Source organism: Eubalaena glacialis, chromosome 16, assembly GCF_028564815.1.
Source record: "Eubalaena glacialis isolate mEubGla1 chromosome 16, mEubGla1.1.hap2.+ XY, whole genome shotgun sequence".
NCBI lineage: Eukaryota > Metazoa > Chordata > Mammalia > Artiodactyla > Balaenidae > Eubalaena > Eubalaena glacialis.
In genome coordinates, this window is record NC_083731.1 from 29,353,509 (window position 1) to 29,372,833 (window position 19,325).

Genomic DNA, 19,325 nt, shown 5'->3' on the forward strand with positions numbered 1-19,325 from the left:
AAACTATTAACCCTGAAAGAGACAACCATTCTACCCCAATACCCTTTGCTGATTTTTTTAACCCTTTGTTGCCTGAATGAAATATGTGGAATTTGAATGCCGGCGACTGAGAAAAAAAATTCCCAGGATTCTGTTTCTAGATTTGAGTACTCAAAAAGAAACCCCATAACATTAAGCACTGCAACTCCTCCCTTGTAATATTTGTGTTGGTTGTGTTGTCAAGACCTTGATCTCTTTAAATATATTAAATAGAGCACATATCAGTATAAGGTTCCCTAAATTTTAAAGTTCATATAGTCAAAAAAGAAGAGTGTGCTATTTAATGTAGTGTAAAATAATATTTTGAGTTCAACTGTGGGAAGCAATGCCTCATAGTGTATATGTCTTCAATATTTATGCATTCTTTCAATCCACAAACAGTTATGGAAGGCCTACTATGGGCCCCAAGTTATGGGACAATACAGATGGGCTTAGCCCTCAAGAAGCTTCCATTCTAACTTGATGAGAGGCAGGCAATATGCAATCAAATGTATAAATGAATGCCACATTTCCAGATAATAATATATGCTATGAAGAAAGTAAAAAAAAGTGCCTGGTGCCTGCAATGCTGGGGTTGAAGGAGGGGGTGGTGACTTAATTATATTCAATGGTCAGAAACGATCTCTTTGAGAAGGTGACAGTATGGGAATAGAGCTTCCCAAAGTGGGAATAGCATACACAGAAGTGTTAAGGCAGAAGTGAGCCTGGAATAGAAAAAAGATCAGTTTGGCTGGACTTTACTGAACATGTGAAAGGCCATCGCTAAAGTTTAGAACTTTATTCTACCTGAAATAAGAGAACATTGAAAGTTTTTAATAAGGGAGGGAGATGATCTTATTTTACTTTTAAGAGATCTACAGAATTTAATTATGCTTGGTAAAGGAAAAAAAAAAAGATGACTACTGTCCCTAAAAGGTCCCAGGAAGCACACACATACACAACCATGAACATAGGTACTCATATACACACAAAAGCACACGAATATACTCACACATATATTTAGGCACACACAAGCATGTGTACACATGTACGCACTCAAACACACATTTTCACTTGTTTGCACAGACACACACCCGTATGCACTCACACATGTAGGCATACACACATGAATGCACACACAAGCATACACACATGAATGCACATATTTGCATGTGTGTATACACATGTGTACACATAGGCACACACACACGCACACCCCAACCTATGAAAAACAATAGGTGATGATTTGAAATACTCTTTTTAATAAAAATTAGAAAGGAAAAACATGAATTTTTCTTGGAGAGTCAAAGTAAATTAAATATTTGAACAGTATCTAAATTATTAAGAAAACAGAATTCATGTGAATCTTTATTATTGCTAAAACTATTCGTATCTACTATGTGCCAGGCATGACAGTATTATGATCCCTATTTTGTAGGTGAGTAAACTGAAGCATGGGGACACAGCTAGCAAGTGACAGAGCCAGAATTTGAACCCGGGTCCTTTAGACTCCCTGCTCCCAACCTCAAGTTACCTCCCTGAAATACCCTGGGAGCCAAGGAGGTCAGTGTTTTCTTCTCAGGCTGTCGGTTGCAAAGTTGTACACGTCTGCAACTCATAGGGTCACTGGGCCTGCAATCACACTGTGCTGCTGAGAACAGGACGGCCTGACAGCACGCACCAGCTTTCAGCCAGCCAGGCTCTGCTGACAGGGCCTGCAGGCATCAGTGACACATTTTAGAATCAACGCATAATAATATGTACTGAGTGAATGGAATGGAAAGGAGTTCAAAAGAAACCACATGGAATTATTTGGTATACTTTTCAGCAACACGCCAACAAGCTCAGTTTCAGATATGTTCCATCTGTTTTTTAAAAAATAAAAAAAAAAAGCAAGAGGACATAAGCTTTCCAGATTTACTTGACAATTCATGGGTAGGGTAATTCGTTTACAAGGTACACTTTGTTAAGCTCTTCATCTTTAAACATACACTGCACTATATACACATACCCACACTACACACAAACATAGTACACATGTACACACACAATTTGTACATAAACACATCCACACACACTACTTACACTCCCACATACACTTGTTTATATATGCTATTTATGCATACATACACATACACACACACTACTTATACATACACACATACATTTATATATATATATGCATTGTGATGGTTAATTTCATGTGTCAGTTTGACTGGGCCACAGAGTGCCCAGATATTTGGTCAAATATTATTCCAGGTGTGTCTGTGAGTGTGTTTTGGGATGAGATTAACATCTGAATCTGTAGACTGAGTAAAGCAGATGGCTGTCCCTAACATGGGTGGGCCATAGCCAATCAGCTGAAAGACTGAATAGAACTAAATGCTGAGTTAAGAAGAGACTTTGCCTGCCTGACTGCTTGACCTAAGACCTTGTTCTCTTGCCCTTGGACTGGAACTTAACCATGGGCTCTGTTGGTCCTCAGGCCTTCAAACTTGAACTGGAACTACTATTGTCTCTGTTGGGTCTCCAGCTTGCCAACGATAGGTCTTGAGACTTCTCAGCCTCCAGAAGGGCATGTGCCAATTCCTTATAATAAATCTCTCTTTCTCTCGCTCTCTCTATATATTCTATTGTTCTGTTTCTCTGGAGAACCCTGATTAATACACATACATACACTTATACCAACACACTTATACATATACACTAATATATACACACATTTATACGTAACACACTATTTACACACGCACATACACATACAGACTCACACACACACACACACACACACACACATACACTTACACACAAAGAAATAAATAGTAGAGAAGGGTAGTCAAATTCCCATTTAATTTCTCAAAATCTACCTTATAGCAAATGTCACCTGAGAATAAAATGCAAGAGGTCACTTCTGTGTATCACTCATATAGAATTGCTTAATATGATGCGTTTGGAAAAAAAGAGTTCAGTTCGGTTTGAATTTCAATTTGCTCTCCTGAATGCAAGCACTCAGAGTTCCGATGTGTTTATAAATGCCAAAGGAGAAATAAAAAGCTTTAAATTACTTACCTCTTGATATTTTTATTTGTTTCAGGATTCACTTTAATAAGCCCATTGAGGGCTTCCCTGGTGGCGCAGTGGTTGAGAATCTGCCTGCCAATGCAGGGGACACGGGTTCGAGCCCTGGTCTGGGAAGATCCCACATGCCACGGAGCAACTGGGCCCGTGAGCCACAACTACTGAGTCTGCGCGTCTGGAGCCTGTGCTCCGCAACAAGAGAGGCCGGGATAGTGAGAGGCCCGCGCACGGGGATGAAGAGTGGCCCCCGCTCACCGCAACTAAAGAAAGCCCTCGCACATAAACGAAGACCCAACACAGCCAAAAATAAATAAATAAATAAATTTATAAAAAAAAATAAGCCCATTGAGGTCTTGTTTCCTTTGAATAAGGAAATGAGTTTTAATGAATGTCATTAAAATAAAACACTAATCAAGTGAACAATGATTGGCAAAATTAAGAAGTGGTAAGTATACACGTTCTCTATCAATGTAATTTTTAAAGCTCTAAATGCAAATGAAAATTCTTCTCTTACATCTTGAGCTGAAGACCATTTAAGTTTCGTAATTTACCAACAAGAAACATATGATGTTTTTGTTTTGTTCTCAAAATGCATAAGTATATGTGAAACTTGTTATTTAACAAAATCAGCTTTGCCCTCAGATACATCTTGTTAGAACACCCCAGATGGGTGGCACTGAAGTAATGTTGAGTTAGATAAAGTTCTATACTGGATCCAGATAGAATGTAAATTTCCATCTAACAAATCAGATATAATTGCCTATTCTGTTTTTAAATAATAAGAATAATATAAAAGATGATAATAGTTTAACAATATGAAAAATAATTTAAAAAATATGTCTTCATATAAACGCAACCATTCCCCCTTTTAAAATATAATTAGATTATGGTGAATTATAAGAGCAAGAAAAAATACCTTACATGGTAGGAAAATTAATGACACTTCTTGGGGAGACACATGTCACCTCCATTAAAATGCACTGAGTAATACCAAAAGGGGCATAGCCCGAAACCAAAGGGGGCAGTAGAGGATGGCAGAGATATCGTGATTGAGTACTGCTGCCTTGTCAACATAGCCCTGAAGAAGAGAAGTGGTGGGGTGTTCTTCCTCTCAGTGTGTGTATCTGCCCAGCCCCTCCCCTGGGCTGCCTTCTGAGACCACCATCCTCAAAGAAGTTGATTTTCAGTAGTTTTAGTCAAGACTCACTCTTGGCTATCTTTGTCATTTTGGAGATCCACTTTTAAAATATTGTCAAGATTGTGCTTTCTTTAGATGCAAACAAATTCAATTCAGTAACTCACCCCTAAAACCAAATCAAAATCTGGGAGAAAAGGCAACTTACTATTAAACATTGGGGCAATTCTTCAAAAATAAGCAATTTTATTGGGAGCAAGGAGGAAAGGTCATGTGGCCTATCATTATCATCCAATTCCATGCCAGTAAAACATATTTCTAAAGTTAAAATGCCAAATCATTTTATCTTATTGTCACTTACAGAAATCAGATTTAAAGATACTAATCAGTCTTACCCAGTGGTGTTTTCACTTTCTTTGGGATTCACTTTGATAACATTATCAAGGTCTTCACCTCTTAAAAAAAATTTAGATCAGTTTCAAAGTATTCCCACAGTATTTTTTATATACACATTCCATATTATTGATGATTAATTCAAGCTTTTGGAGAAGATTATTATACTGGTATTAAATTCATTTTTGTTATGAAAGTTACCTATCAATAATATAGTTAAGTTAATCTCTAGGATTCTATTGGGCTCTAGGTAAATTTAAATTTAGATAGACTCGCCAAAGTAAAGCTCAGGGCAGTAGAGTTCAGACACAGAAGAGAGAAGCCAAACTCAAAGATGTGACCCCCTTCAGTATACTGAGAAGATCACACAATTAACCCAGTAGAAAATAAGCAAGATTTAGAAACATCAAAGCAGTTCTCACCCTCTGCTAGTCTGATCTGTCCTAGCATTTGCTTTGATAACCATTTTGAGATCTTGGATTCTTTGGAAAAAACATGGAGACTTTATGTCAATTAACTTGCATTCAATTTTTTCTGAAAACCATATAAATAAGAATGTCCCTGAAAGAATGTCCCTGAATGGATGTCCCTGAAAGGGCCAACTGACCAGAGAAACTTCAATATAATTATCCCTTAGCTTATCTTTTTAAATTTCCACAGTAGTACTTGGTTTAAATCAGTTTAAAAAATCTTCGCCAACACATCTCTCACTTTGCCATTTTGTCCTTTCTATTTCTTAATTTAAATAGAAAATTTGTCTCATTTTTAAATTATTTAAGAAAATATAGAATAAGAGATTATGCAGTAAGTTTTCCTGCACTTACTTCAGTGCAACTCAAGCATGTGGTCTTATGGAAACAGGATTCATCATATTCTTTGCCTACTATCTCTGATAGGCCCCAAAGTGCAACAGTTCAACTGTGACAGAGGAAAGCATAACACTCCCATTTCCAACAAGGTGTAAAAATCTAACATGAAAAAAGAGAGCCCCATTATGTTAGGCGCTTTACTTTCCCTTTCTCGTTTTTGTCAGTCCTTTGATTAACTTTAATAAGACTTCCAAGGCCTTGGTTTCTTTATAACATTGGAGGGGGCAGGGAGAGCACAGCAACGGAGAGAGAAAGAGAGAGAGAGAGATTCAACAGTAGATTTTTCACAACAGCAGTAAGACGGTATCAGTACCTGAAACATCAGAAGTCTTTAGAAATATTTAATTCAAGTGGCTCTTCTCATGCCAAATGCTGATATGCTAACTATCCTACAGTGAGGACCCAACCATTACTCAGTTATGATTAAACCAATTTAAACGTAAAAGTTCCCCCCACATCTCAGCTTTTGCTTTCTTTACTCTTTGCGGGTGGGCTGGTGAGAAACTAACTTTAATATATGTGTTGAGATATTGTCTTCCTTAAACATGAAAAGCATTCACATCAAGGGTGGAAATCAGATGATCAACATTTTAAATCTAAACATTTTGAAGATTTAGACAAGTCATTTTTAATAAAAAGTAACCTGGGAAAGGTAGAAATAACTCTTTGATGACCCCAGTACTTTATATGAGTTGACCACAACCAATAAAACTTTCACACGCCAATAGCTTAAAACAATTAGGGAATATGAAAGCTAATCTCTCTAAATCCCCCAGTTGTTCAATGCCATTTTCATCTGTCTCTTTCTTTCACTGTGATAAGACTGCTGACATTTGAGGGTCTTTCTGTGTAAGGAAGAAGGAAGGGAGACAGGCAGGGAAGAAGGAAAAGAAACTGTGGGCTCTCCCTACCACACCAAAGAGACCCATCCTTTCTGCATCAAAGCCCAGCTGCTATCAAGTTATACCAGCTTACAAACCCCTTCTCTTTTCTCCTCCTTCCTAGCCCACATGATTAACTTGTGTTCACCCACTTTTCCTAATTTCCACCACTTGTATGGAACTTTCCAAACTTCATTTATTTATTTATCTTTTAATTAATTAATTAAAATTATTTTTAACATCTTTATTGGAGTATAATTGCTTTACAATGGTGTGTTAGTTTCTGCTTTATAACAAAGTGAATCCTATACATATACATATATCCCCATATCTCCTCCCTCTTGTGTCTCCCTCCCACCCTCCCTATCCCACTCCTCTAGGTGGTCACAAAGCACAGAGCTAATCTCCCTGTGTAATGTGTCTGCATCCCACTAGCTATCTATTTTACATTTGTTAGTATATATAAATCCATGCCACTCTCTCACTTTGTCCCACCTTACCCGTCCCCCTCCCCATGTCCTCAAGTCCATTCTCTACGTCTGTGTCTTTATTCCTGCCCTGTCCCTAGGTTCTTCAGGATCATTTTTTTGTTTTTTTTTTAGATTCCATATATATGTGTAAGCATACGATATTTATTTGTCTCTTTCTGACTTACTTCACTCTGTATGACAGTCTCTAGGTCCATCCACCTCACTACAAATAACTCAGTTTCGTTTCTTTTTATGGCCGAGTAATATCCCATTGTATATATATGCCACATCTTCTTTATCCATTCATCTGTCGATGGACACTTAGGTTGTTTCCATGTCCTAGCTACTGTAAATAGAGCTGCAATGAATACTGTAGTACATGTCTCTTTTTGAATTATGGTTTTCTCAAGGTATATGCCCAGTAGAGGGATTGCTGGGTCATATGGTAGTTCTATTTTTAGTTTTTTAAGGAAATTCCATACTGTTCTCCATAGTGGCTGTATCATTTTACATTCTCACCAACAGTGCAAGAGGGTTCCCTTTTCTCCACACCCTCTCCAGCATTTATTGTTTGTAGATTTTGTGATGATGCCCATTCTGACCGGTGTGAGGTGATACCTCATTGTAGTTTTGACTTGCATTTCTCTAATGATTAGTGATGTTGAGCATCCTTTCATGTGTTTGTTGGCAATCTGTATATCTTCTTTGGAGAAATGTCTATTTAGGTCTTCTGCCCATTTTTGGATTGGGTTGTTTGTTTTCTTGATATTGAGCTGTATGAGTTGCTTGTATATTTTGGAGATTAATCCTTTGTCAGTTGCTTCATTTGCAAACATTTTCTCCCATTCTGAGGGTTGTCTTTTCATCTTGTTTATGGTTTCCTTTGCTTTGCAAAAGCTTTTAAGTTATATTAAGTCCCATTTGTTTATTTTTGTTTTTATTTCCATTTCTCTAGGAGGTGGGTCAAAAAGGATCTTGTTGTGATTTATGTCATAGAGTGTTCTGCCTATGTTTTCCTCTGAGGGTTTGATAGTGTCTGGCCTTACATTTAGGTCTTTAATCCATTTTGAGTTTATTTTTGTGTACGGTGTTAGGGAGTGTTCTAATTTCATTCTTTGCATGTAGCTGTCCAGTTTCCCCAGCACCAGTTATTGAAGAGGCTGTCTTTTCTCCATTGCATACTCTTGCCTCCTTTATCAAAGATAAGGTGACCATATGTGCATGGGTTTATCTCTGGGCCTTCTATCCTGTTCCATTGATCTATATTTCTGTTTTTGTGCCAGTACTATACTGTCTTCATTACTGTAGCTTTGCAGTATAGTCTGAAGTCCGGGAGCCTGATTCCTCCAGCTCCGTTTTTCTTTCTCAAGATTGCTTTGGTTATTCGGGGTCTTTTGTGTTTCCATACACATTGTGAAATTTTTTGTTCTAGTTCTGTGAAAAATGCCATTGGTAGTTTGATAGGGATTTCATAGAAGCTTTAGATTGCTTTGGGTAGTATAGTCATTTTCACAATGTTGATACTTCTAATCCAAGAACATGGTATATCTCTCCATCTGTTTGTATCATCTTTAATTTCTTTCATCAGTGTCTTATAGTTTTCTACATACAGGTCTTTGGTCTCCTTAGGTAGGTTTATTCCTAGGTATTTTATTCTTTTTGTTGCAGTGGTAAATGGGAGTGTTTCCTTAATTTCTCTTTCAGATTTTTCATCATTAGTGTATAGGAATGAAAGAGATTTCTGTGCCTTAATTTTGTATTCTGCTACTTTACCAAATTCATTGATTAGCTCCTGTAGTTTTTCTGGTAGCATCTTTAGGATTCTCTATCTAAAGTATCATGTCATCTGCAAACAGTGACAGTTTTACTTCTTCTTTTCTGATTTGGATTCCTTTTATTTCTTTTTCTTCTCTGATTGCTGTGGCTAAAACTTCCAAAACTATGTTGAATAACAGTGGTGAGAGTGGGCAACCTTGTCTTGTTCCTGATCTTACTGGAAATGGTTTCAGATTTTTACCATTGAGAACAATGTTGGCTGTGGGTTTGTCATATATGGCCTTTATTATGTTGAGGTAAGTTCCCTCTATGCCTACTTTCTGGAGGGTTTTTATCATGAACGGTGTTGAATTTTGTCGAAAGCTTTCTCTGCATCTATTGAGATGATCATATGGCTTTTCTCCTTCAATTTGTTAATATGGTTTATCACATTGATTGATTTGCGTATGTTGAAGAATCCTTCCATTCCTGGGATAAACTCCACTTGCTCATGGTGTATGATTCTTTTAATATGCTGTTGGAATCTGTTTGCTAGTATTTTGTTGAGGATTTTTGCATCTATGTTCATCAGTGATATTGGCCTGTAGTTTTCTTTTTTTGTGACATCTTTGGTTTTGGTATCAGGGTGATGGTGGCCTTGTAGAATCAGTTTGGGAGTGTCCCTCCCTCTGCTATATTTTGGAAGAGTTTGAGAAGGATAAGTGTTAGCTCTTCTGTAAATGTTTGATAGAATTCGCCTGTGAAGCCATCTGGTCCTAGGCTTTTGTTTGTTGGAAGATTTTTAATCACAGTCTCAATTTCAGTGCTGTGATTGGTATGTTTATATTTTCTATTTCCTCCTGGTTCAGTCTTGGAAGGTTGTGCTTTTCTAAGAATTTGTTGATTTCTTCCAGGTTGTCCATTTTATTGGCATATAGGTGCTATTAGTAATCTCTCATGATCCTTTGTATTTCTGCAGTGTCAGTTGTTACTTTTCCTTTTTCATTTCTAATTCTGTTGATTTGAGTCTTCTCCCTTTTTTTCTTGATGAATCTGGCTAATGGTTTATCAATTTTGTTTATCTTCTCAAAGAACCAGCTTTTAGTTTTATTGATCTTTGCCATCATTTCCTTCATTTGTTTTTCATTTATTTCTCGTCTGATCTTTATGATTTCCTTCCTTCTGCTAACTTTGGGTTTTCTTTTGCTCTTCTTTCTCTAATTGCTTTAGGTGTAAGGTTAGGTTGTTTATTTGAGATGTTTCTTGTTTCTTGAGGTAGGATTGTATTGCTATAAACTTCCCTCATAGAACTGCTTTTGCTGCATAGGTTTTGGGTCATCATTTTTTCATTGTCATTTGTTTCTAGGTATTTTTTGATTTCCTCTTTGATTTCTTCAGTGATCTCTTGGTTATTAAGTAGTGTATTGTTTAGCCTCCATATGTTTGTATTTTTTACAGTTTTTTTCCTGTAATTGATATCTTGTCTCATAGCGTTGTTGTCAGAAAAGATACTTGATACGATTTCAGTTTTTTTTAATTTACCAAGGCTTGATCTATCCTGGAGAATGTTCCATGAGCACTTGAGAAGAAAGTGTATTCTGTTGTTTTTGGATGGAATGTTCTATAAATATCAATTAAGTCCATCTTGTTTAATGCATCATTTAAAGCTTGTGTTTCCTTATTTACTTTCATTTTGGATGATCTGTCCATTGGTGAAAGTGGGGTGTTAAGTCTCCTACTATGATTGTGTTACTGTCAATTTCCCCTTTTATGGTTGTTAGCATTTGCCTTATGTATTTTGGTGTTCCTATGTTGGGTGCATAAATATTTACGATTGTTATATCTTCTTCTTGGATTGATCCCTTGATCATTATGTAGTGTCCTTCTTTGTCTCTTGTAATAGTCTTTATTTTAAAGTCTATTTTGCCTGCTATGAGAATTGCTACTCCAACTTTCTTTTGATTTCCATTTTGATGGAGCATCATTTTCATCCCCTCACTTTGGTCTGTATGTGTCCCTAGGTCTGAAGTGGGTCTCTTGTAGACAGCATATATACGGGTCTTGTTTCTGTATCCATTCAGCCAGTCTATGTCTTTTGGTTGGAGCATTTAATCCATTTACATTTTAGGTAATTATCAGTATGTATGTTCCTATTACCATTTTCTTAATTGTTTTGGGTTTGTTATTATAGGTCTTTCCCTTCTCTTATGTTTTCTGCCTAGAGAAGTTCCTTTAGCATTTGTTGTAAAGCTGGTTTGGTGGTGCTGAATTCTCTTAGCTTTTGCTTGTCTGTGAAGGTTTTAATTTCTCCATTGAATCTGAATGAGATCCTTGCTGGCTAGAGTAATCTTGGTTGTAGGTTTTTCCCTTTCATCACTTTAAATATGTCCTGCCAATCCCTTCTGGCTTGCAGAGTTTCTGCTGAAAGATCAGCTGTTAACCTTATGGGGATTCCCTTGTATGTTATTTGTTGTTTTTCCCTTGCTGCTTTTAATATTTTTTTTTGTATTTAATTTTTAATAGTTTGATTAGTATGTGTCTTGGCGTGTTTCTCTTTGGATTTATCCTGTATGGGACTCTCTGTGCTTCCTGGATTTGATTGACTATTTCCTTTCCCATAATAGGGACGTTTTCAACTATAATGTCTTTAAATATTTTCTCAGTCCCTCCCTTATTTTCTTCTTCTGGGATCCCTATAATTTGAATGTTGGTGCATTTAATGTTGTCCCAGAGGTCTCTGAGACTCTCCTGAATTCTTTTCATTCTTTTTTCTTTATTCTGCTCTGTGGTAGTTATTTCCACTATTTTATCTTCCAGGTCACTTATCTGTTCCTCTGCCCCAGTTATTCTGCTATTGATTCCTTCTAGAGGATGTTTAATTTCATTTTCCAAAGTTCATTTCTTAAAAAATATGAAATCTCATCTTTTCCTGTAAAACTCATACAACCACTTACAGAGAACTGACTGCTTTCCCACTTCATCTGTTCCCCATTTGGAAAAAAAAATCACCTGTAATAATGTTTGCACATTCACATTATAGTAATATGTTGTTAATAAGTGTTCAGTGTCTGAATGGAGTTTGTGATTGCCCACACTTTTTGTTATATAGACTTTGTTGTTTTCTACATCAGAGAGGGTTAAGAAGGCATACCACCGAGTTTGACTTGGAATGCTAGAATACCCATCTGTGCACAGCTTGGCACAGATCAATGGTTTTTAAAGATAACCAGGACAATAGAAATAATCATCATGTTAGGAAAAGGCAAATGTAATGACACACTGAATACAAGGTAAACAGCCAATCTGGAGAAAAAGCAGTAGAGACCTCAGAAATCTTTACCCTTTGTCATTCTTGATTGTTCTGGGATTTTCTTTAATGACACTGTCAAAAGTTTGATTTCTTTCAACATGAAAAATAATGTCAGTAGTAATTCATTTTCTAGTATATCAGTGTCAGTCTAGAACTATAAGTTAACTTCTTTAAATGCTCTTTAAATTAATGGTTACTGATCATTAATTAATCTTTTTTATGATACAAAATAAATAAAAGCATGGCTTTTGACCTTGAGATGTTTACAAGTGTATCTGAGTGATATACATATGAAGTGACTCAATCAAGATTGCAACTGAAAAATGCCTTAGTCCCTTAGAAAGACTTCAGTGGTGAGGAGCTATCCTCCCAGCATCAAAATGTCCTACAGTGAACATATTTAGTTCATAAACCAGCCTACTGTTCACTACTTGTAATGGTCAGTTTGATTTCTTTCACTTTTATATGTAAAAGGGAAGTTAGAGACCATCTAGATCATACCCTTCATTTTATGGACTGAGGAAACAGAGGTCTCCAGAGGTTAAGCCACTTGTCCAGGGTCACCCAGATTGATGTCGCTGGCAGAGCCAGTACCAAGACACCCACCCATCTCCTGATCCTGATCAAGTGCCTCTTCCACCAGCCTGTCTGACTTTTGTCTTGAACAGGGGGTCTCCCCCAGGAAATGGCATACAGTTTAGGACTCAATCAAAGAAGGCTGTATGAGTCTCAATCAAATCTTACCCTTTGCCATCTTTGTCTGTCTGGGTATTCACAACGATGAGAGTTTCAAGGCTTTTGGGTCTATAAAACACAAAGAAATTCAAATAAAAGACTGCATATTGAAATAAAATTGTGTGGTATCTTGAAAGGTCAGATACAGTAAAAATTTTTCATGAATTGCTCATTTACTCTTACTGAATAGAGCAGCAGAAATCCTTCTGGGCAATCATGTCTGAACTAAATGTACAATACTGAGTGCACTGCCCCATCTGTTAGTACATTTTTATGCCAGAGGACATAACTCCCTTCCCGCTAATAATGTCTGAAAGAATAAAACAAGCAATCTGGGAGATAATATTTTCAGGTTAGAGACAGATGCACTTACATTTTCTCTGTTGGCACTGCCTTAAGATTTGCTCTAAAGAGACCATCAATACCCTGATTTCTTTAAATGTATTGAACAAAAAGGCTCATCAGTGCTAATAATGGATACCTAACTCATAAAAACATAGATCAGTTTACATATAAGACAGGAAAAAAAGCTGGTTAGGAAAGATGAGCTACAATTCTTGAAATCACTTTGTTCCAAACAGGTATCTTCCTAGACTCAAAATTTAAATTGCAGTGGACCTTAAAGAAAAGAAAAGACAAGATACAGACTGGGGATCTACAAGCTGTAATAGGTTCATGGATGTGTTGTTTGGGTTCATGGAGTGTTTTTGTTTTTTATGTGGGCCAATATTTACAAAGCTGGCCATGACATGTAGACATCTGGAGTTTCAGGATCTCCTGAAAGTGTCCTGCAACTTTAGGCTCAAATTCTCACGTGGCAACATCAGCTGGAGCTGAGAAACAGTTGGGCTCTCCCGGACAGGGCGCTCCCTCTACATTACAGAACCAGCTCCCTTCACTCATCTATCCCTGCCTGGTCCCAGTAGGCCGTGAAGTCTGATTCTTAATCTAATGCCACCTCTCTTTATAGATAAGAAAACTGACATTTGCTTTGTTTCTTCTTCACTTTGGTCCCTGCCCGTTTTTTATGTTAGTGTGCCAAGTAACAGAGAGAGAACTAAAATTGCACAGACCTCTAACACAAACCTCAATTAATATGATCTTTAAGTTATGCAATTACAAATGACTCATAATAAGGAGATAATGTTAACTAAGAAAATGAGTGGTTTTTGTAGTGGTTCAACTACAAGCATTCAGTGACCAAACCAAACTGTTTACATACTAATACATTAGTATTTCAGGAAGAGAAATGTGGTTATTTTTATAACTGCCTTACTAAACACTGGTGTGTGAAAATCAAAGACACTTCAAAATTAGTGTCTTTAAATTGTAATAACCATTTATAATAATGATGAAACGATTTCTGCAAGCTTTTTATTCAAGATTTGTAGGACACTTTTGACTAGCCCAGTATATGTGTCCTCATGCTCAAATACTGAAAAATAACAAAGCAAATTCAGTAATAAAGCGAATAAAGAGATGTTTTAAAATCTTATCTATTCAAGCTTTTGTTCATTTTGATGAGATTATCTAATTCTTCACTTTGGGAAGAGAAAAGAATATCTTACATTAGTAAAATCCTGGGGCAGATTCAGCTTAAAACAACTATTTCTGAGTTCTCTGAAGTTCACCGTATGTCCCACATTTATCATCCACGAAAATCCTCTCTATCTTTCAAAGCTCTCCTCAAACACCCCTTTTGCCAAGAAATCTTTCCCAGTCCTTTAACTGAATGGAGTCCCCTACATTTTTGGAAGCCTTGCAGCGTTTTGGATTTTTGTATCTCCTTTACGGTACCTACATTGCTATACTTCGTAATATAGTAATCATACACTTGTCTCATGTTAATGTCTTTGCTTCTACCGATACTAGTGTACATAGAGACACAAACACACACACACACACCACTTAAAATTTTGAAATGTATTTTATATTGGATCCTCTTCAGTGTTTAATATGGGGTTTTTCACACAGTAGATGCTTAATACAGGTTTTACTTGAATCAACAAATACAGGTACGTTGACTAATTATAGATTCTATCTTTGCATAATGTACGTGCACAAAGCAGCTATTGGAAAACACTCGTTTATCAGTAAGTCTGGCTTCTTTCTTGAATTCTACTCTCCCTTATTCCAGTTCAGCTACACTTGCTCTCCTGTTTCCAGACTTGAGAACTGTAAAGACTCTACTGACTGCTTCTTCAGGAGCTACTTGTTTAAGCTAACCCCCTGGGTTCTGGAATATTCCTTAGAACCACAGGAGCTCAGCCTTCTCCCCAAGGAAGGCAGCTGCAGTGGTTTTTCATTCCTGTTTGCTCCTCACAGCATATCCTCTCCTCAACCCTTCTATCCACCCACTTCACCCCTTCTATCCGCCCACTTCACCCCCATTTCTCTTGCCTTCCCCACCCAGTTTTCCAGTTCACAAGTCTTGGTTTTCCCTTCTTCCTGCTCTAGTCTCACATACTTTCCACACTTCCTCAATGTTCCTCTTTCTTCTCAAGTCATCACTGGTGTTGACCAGGAGGCCATGAGGCCAAGTAACTTGGTAGTTAGACATTCAGGTTCCCAAGTCAGGGATACCTGGATTCTAGTCAGGGATTCACCACTTATTAGTTGGTGACTCTGGGTGAGTTACCTAACCTCTTGCTCCCTCAATTTTTTTCATCTGTAAAATAAGAATACTAATTGTACCTACCTCAGAAAAGAACCAATAAGTTAATGAATAGAAAGTGATTAGGATTATACCTGGCATGTCATAAACTCTCAATTAATTTTGGCAATTCTAGTAAACAGTTTCCAGTCAATATTAATTTTTTCATTTAAAAATGCTCATTATATTTATTTTTTAAACTGAATTTAGAGGCACCAAGACTCTGGCTCAGCCTTAGAGAGCTATGGTCGTTGAGTCACTAATGTGCTTAGAAGATGCTTGGCATAGCAGATCACCAGAATAACTACTGGAACAGTTCTCTCAGGGATCTGAAAAACTCATTCAATCAACAGCCATCACAGAGATGAATCGTTTCAAGTAATATTGCATATTCAATGGAAGAATTGAAGGCTGAGAATAAATATAGAAATATGAAAGTTGCTGACCCTGACAAAAAATGGATTAATGTTCTATCCTTGTGTGGGACAAACACTACCCAGTGCCCTGACACAATGCTGCGTTGTCATTTCTTATTTGAAATTCTACCTTCCAACACTGAGGCTATAAATCTGTTCCATGTCCCCAAGGGAAAGAGCAAACTCTGTAAATTTTAGCCCTAGACCTTTCTGACTGGTGAGTCACAATGATGAGATCAGGATTTGGGCTTCCACGAGAAAATTAACATAAATCATGAGAAGACACTCTGTGGGAAATTAAGTGAAATGGGGGCTGCATTCTGAACAAAGGAGTTGAGCTTTCAAAATGGCCTTAAATTGATGAAAGTTTGGATATTAAATTTCACCATTGCATTTACAATAAATTAAATGTTCTTAGTCAGATAAGAGTAAGAGTTCATTTTTCAAAGGAGTATTACAAAGCAACTAAGATAAATACAGCTATATCTCATCCCTCTAGACAGTCCACAGTAACGCTTCTCAGCTATCGATGCAAAAGACATTTCCCCTGGCCCACGTCAAAGCAACAGCTTCTCCCCATGAAGAACGTATCTGGCTGTGGAATTCGTGCATCCTGGTGAGGGAGAGGGGACAGAAAAGTTAAACTAACTGCAGCTCTCACTGTTTTTGTTTGACTTGCGCCAAACCATAAGTGCCCTTCAGCGTCGCTCACCTATCTCTCCCTTAAACACCCACCAAAAAACTATCCAGTCAAAAAAACTGTCCAATCCCTATTAAAAATAAAATATTACCTCAAACAAAAATAAGTCAATAAAATTAGAGATCTAGGCACTTAGACAACAAAGAAATGAAAACATTCAGGATATTTTCGACTATCTCTGTCTGGATCTAGAGCTACTACTTTGTCTATGAGTTTGCAGCGAAGAGCTAAGTGTCACTTCTGTTTCTTCTCTTCAGTTCTTTGACTGAGACTGCAATCCTTAATAACATTCTTAGCACTGCTAAATTCCATTAAACAAGGAAAAATTTTGTAGGCACAGGATTTAAACTATGGAATGTTTATACTCAAGGTTTTCTCACTGCTCATCATTGTTTTACCATTATCTACTATATAAACACTTCTACTTTGCACAAAACATTGTGTCAGACTTTGCAGATGACAGATGGTAAGACAAAATATCTGCTCTAAGAGATTAAAGAGGTAACAAAGATGAGACATTTACATAAATACCATGAAACTATACCAAATATGATTAGTTGTTATATAATATGAGTAATGGGGCTCTAATAGCTTAGAGAGGCAGAAGTCACATCTCACTGGATCACTCAGAGAAGACTTCACAGAGGAGGTGGTATGTGATCTGGATCTTGAAAGATGGGTAGGACTTGGATGGATGGATATGGTGGCCTTGAGGTTGGAAAAGGCCACCATGTGGCTGGAATGGTATAAACAAAGGCAGAGGCTCTGGAAACTACAGAAAGGAAGTGATTAAATTTGAGACTGCATGCAGGATAAATGTAAGGATGAAGTCAGAAATTGCTAAGGAATATTAGGTTGGAGACAGGTTAACAAAGGCATTGAATGAGGTTATATGTAATTGAACAGGCAATGGGCAGCCAGGTGGAGTTATTTTTCCAGCAGAATCGTAGAAAGAAAACGCTGGCAGTGATGGGTAGTAATGGTCTACTGGGGGGAGAGGCGAGGAGTGTAAGTCAATCTGGATACCTATTCTGATAACCTGTGATGGAACCAATGAGGGTTTGAACTGGGGTGAGGTCATGGGGGTGTGCAGGGCATTTTAGACATTTAATCCATATGTGCCTAATACTACACAAAGGGGTCAAGACATGAAAGAATCAAAAATGATTTCGGGCGGGACCTTCAAGATGGCGGAGGAGTAAGATGTGGAGATCACCTTCCTCCCCACATATACATCAAAAATACATCTACATGTGGAACAACTCCTACAGAACACCTACTGAACACTGGCAGAAGACCTCAGACTTCCCAAAAGGCAAGAAACTCCCCACGTACCTGGGTAGGGCAAAAGAAAAAAGAAAAAAGAGACAAAAGAATAGGGATGGGACCTGCACCTCTGGGAGGGAGCTGAAGGAGGAAAAGTTTCCACACACTAGGAAGCTCCTTCACTGGTGGAGACGGGGGTGGGCGGGGGGGCGGGAAGCTTCGGAGCCATGGAGGAGAGCGCAGCAACAGGGGTGCAGAGGGCAAAGCGGAGAGATTCCCGCACAGAGAATCGGTGCCGACCAGCACTCACCAGCATGAGAGACTTGTCTGCTCTCCTGCTGGGGCAGATGGGGGCTGGGAGCTGAGGCTCGGGCTTTGGAGGTCGGATCGCAGGGAGAGGACTGGGGTTGGCGGCGTGAACACAGCCTGAAGGGGGCTAGTGAGCCACAGCTAGCCGGGAGGGAGTCCGGGAAAAAGTCTGGAGCCGCCTAAGAGGCAAGAGGCCATTGTTTCGGGGTACACGAGGAGAGGGGATTCAGAGCACCGCCTAAACGAGCTCCAGAGATGGGCGCGAACCGCGTCTATCAGCGCGGACCCCAGAGACGGGCATGAAACGCTAAGGCTGCTGCTGCTGCCACCAAGAAGCCTATGTGCAAGCACAGGTCACTATCCACACCTCCTCTCCTGGGAGCCTGTGCAGCCCTCCACTGCCAGGGTCCCGTGATCCAGGGACAACTTCCCCAGGAGAACACACGGCGCACCTCAGGCTGGTGCAACGTCATGCCGGTCTCTGCCGCCGCAGGCTCGCCCCGCACTCCGTACCCCTCCCTCCACCCCACCTGAGTGAGCCAGAGCCCCCTAATCAGCTGCTACTTTAATGCTGTCCTGTCTGAGTGAAGAACAGACGTCCTCAGGCGATCTACACGCAGAGACGGGGCCAAATCCAAAGCTGAACCCCAGGAGCTGTGCAAACAAAGACGAGAAAGGGAAATCTCTCCCAGCAGCCTCAGGAGCAGCGGATTATATCTCCACAATCAACTTGATGTACCCTGCATCTGTGGAATACTTTAATAGACAACGAATCATCCCAAAATTGAGGCAATGGACTTTGGGAGCAACTGTAGACTTGGGGTTTGCTTTCTGCATCTAATTTTTTTCTGGTTTTATGTTTACCTCAGTTTAGTATTAAGAGCTTATTATAATTGGTAGATTTGTTTATTGATTTGGTTGCTCTCTTCCTTTATTTTATATATATATATTTTTTTTTTTCTTTTTCTCTTTTTGTGAGTATGTATATGTATGCTTCTTTGTATGATTTTGTCTGTATAGGTTTTCTTTTACCATTTGTCCTAGGGTTCTATCTGTCCTTTTTTTTTTTTTTTTAAGTATAGTTTTTAGTGCTTGTTATCATTGGTGGAATTGTTTATTGGTTTGGTTGCTCATTTCTTTTCTTTTTATTATTACCTTTTAATTTTTTTTATTTTAATAAATAAATATTTTTTTTAATTTTAATTATTTTCTTTCTTTCATGTTTTTCTTTTTTTCTTTGTTTTTTCTCCCTTTTCTTCTGAGCTGTGTGGCTGACAGGGTCTTGGTGCTCCGGCCGGGTGTCAGGCCTGAGTCTCCGAGGTGGGAGAGCCGATTTC

At 38.3% G+C, this 19,325-nt stretch overlaps 1 protein-coding gene across 1 annotated transcript in view; it reads right to left on the bottom strand.

The window, feature by feature from the left end:
• Positions 1-19,325, bottom strand: part of SCEL (sciellin) — a 310,050-nt gene that overhangs the window by 42,855 nt on the left and 247,870 nt on the right. Inside the window, exons 12-19 of the mRNA XM_061170721.1 lie at positions 14,143-14,185; positions 13,018-13,079; positions 12,654-12,713; positions 5,635-5,698; positions 5,047-5,126; positions 4,627-4,686; positions 4,436-4,438; positions 3,088-3,144 (exon numbers count right to left, since the gene is read on the bottom strand). Of these exons, the coding sequence (XP_061026704.1) occupies positions 3,088-3,144; positions 4,436-4,438; positions 4,627-4,686; positions 5,047-5,126; positions 5,635-5,698; positions 12,654-12,713; positions 13,018-13,079; positions 14,143-14,185 (429 nt within the window). The remainder of the gene's footprint in view (positions 1-3,087; positions 3,145-4,435; positions 4,439-4,626; positions 4,687-5,046; positions 5,127-5,634; positions 5,699-12,653; positions 12,714-13,017; positions 13,080-14,142; positions 14,186-19,325) is intronic.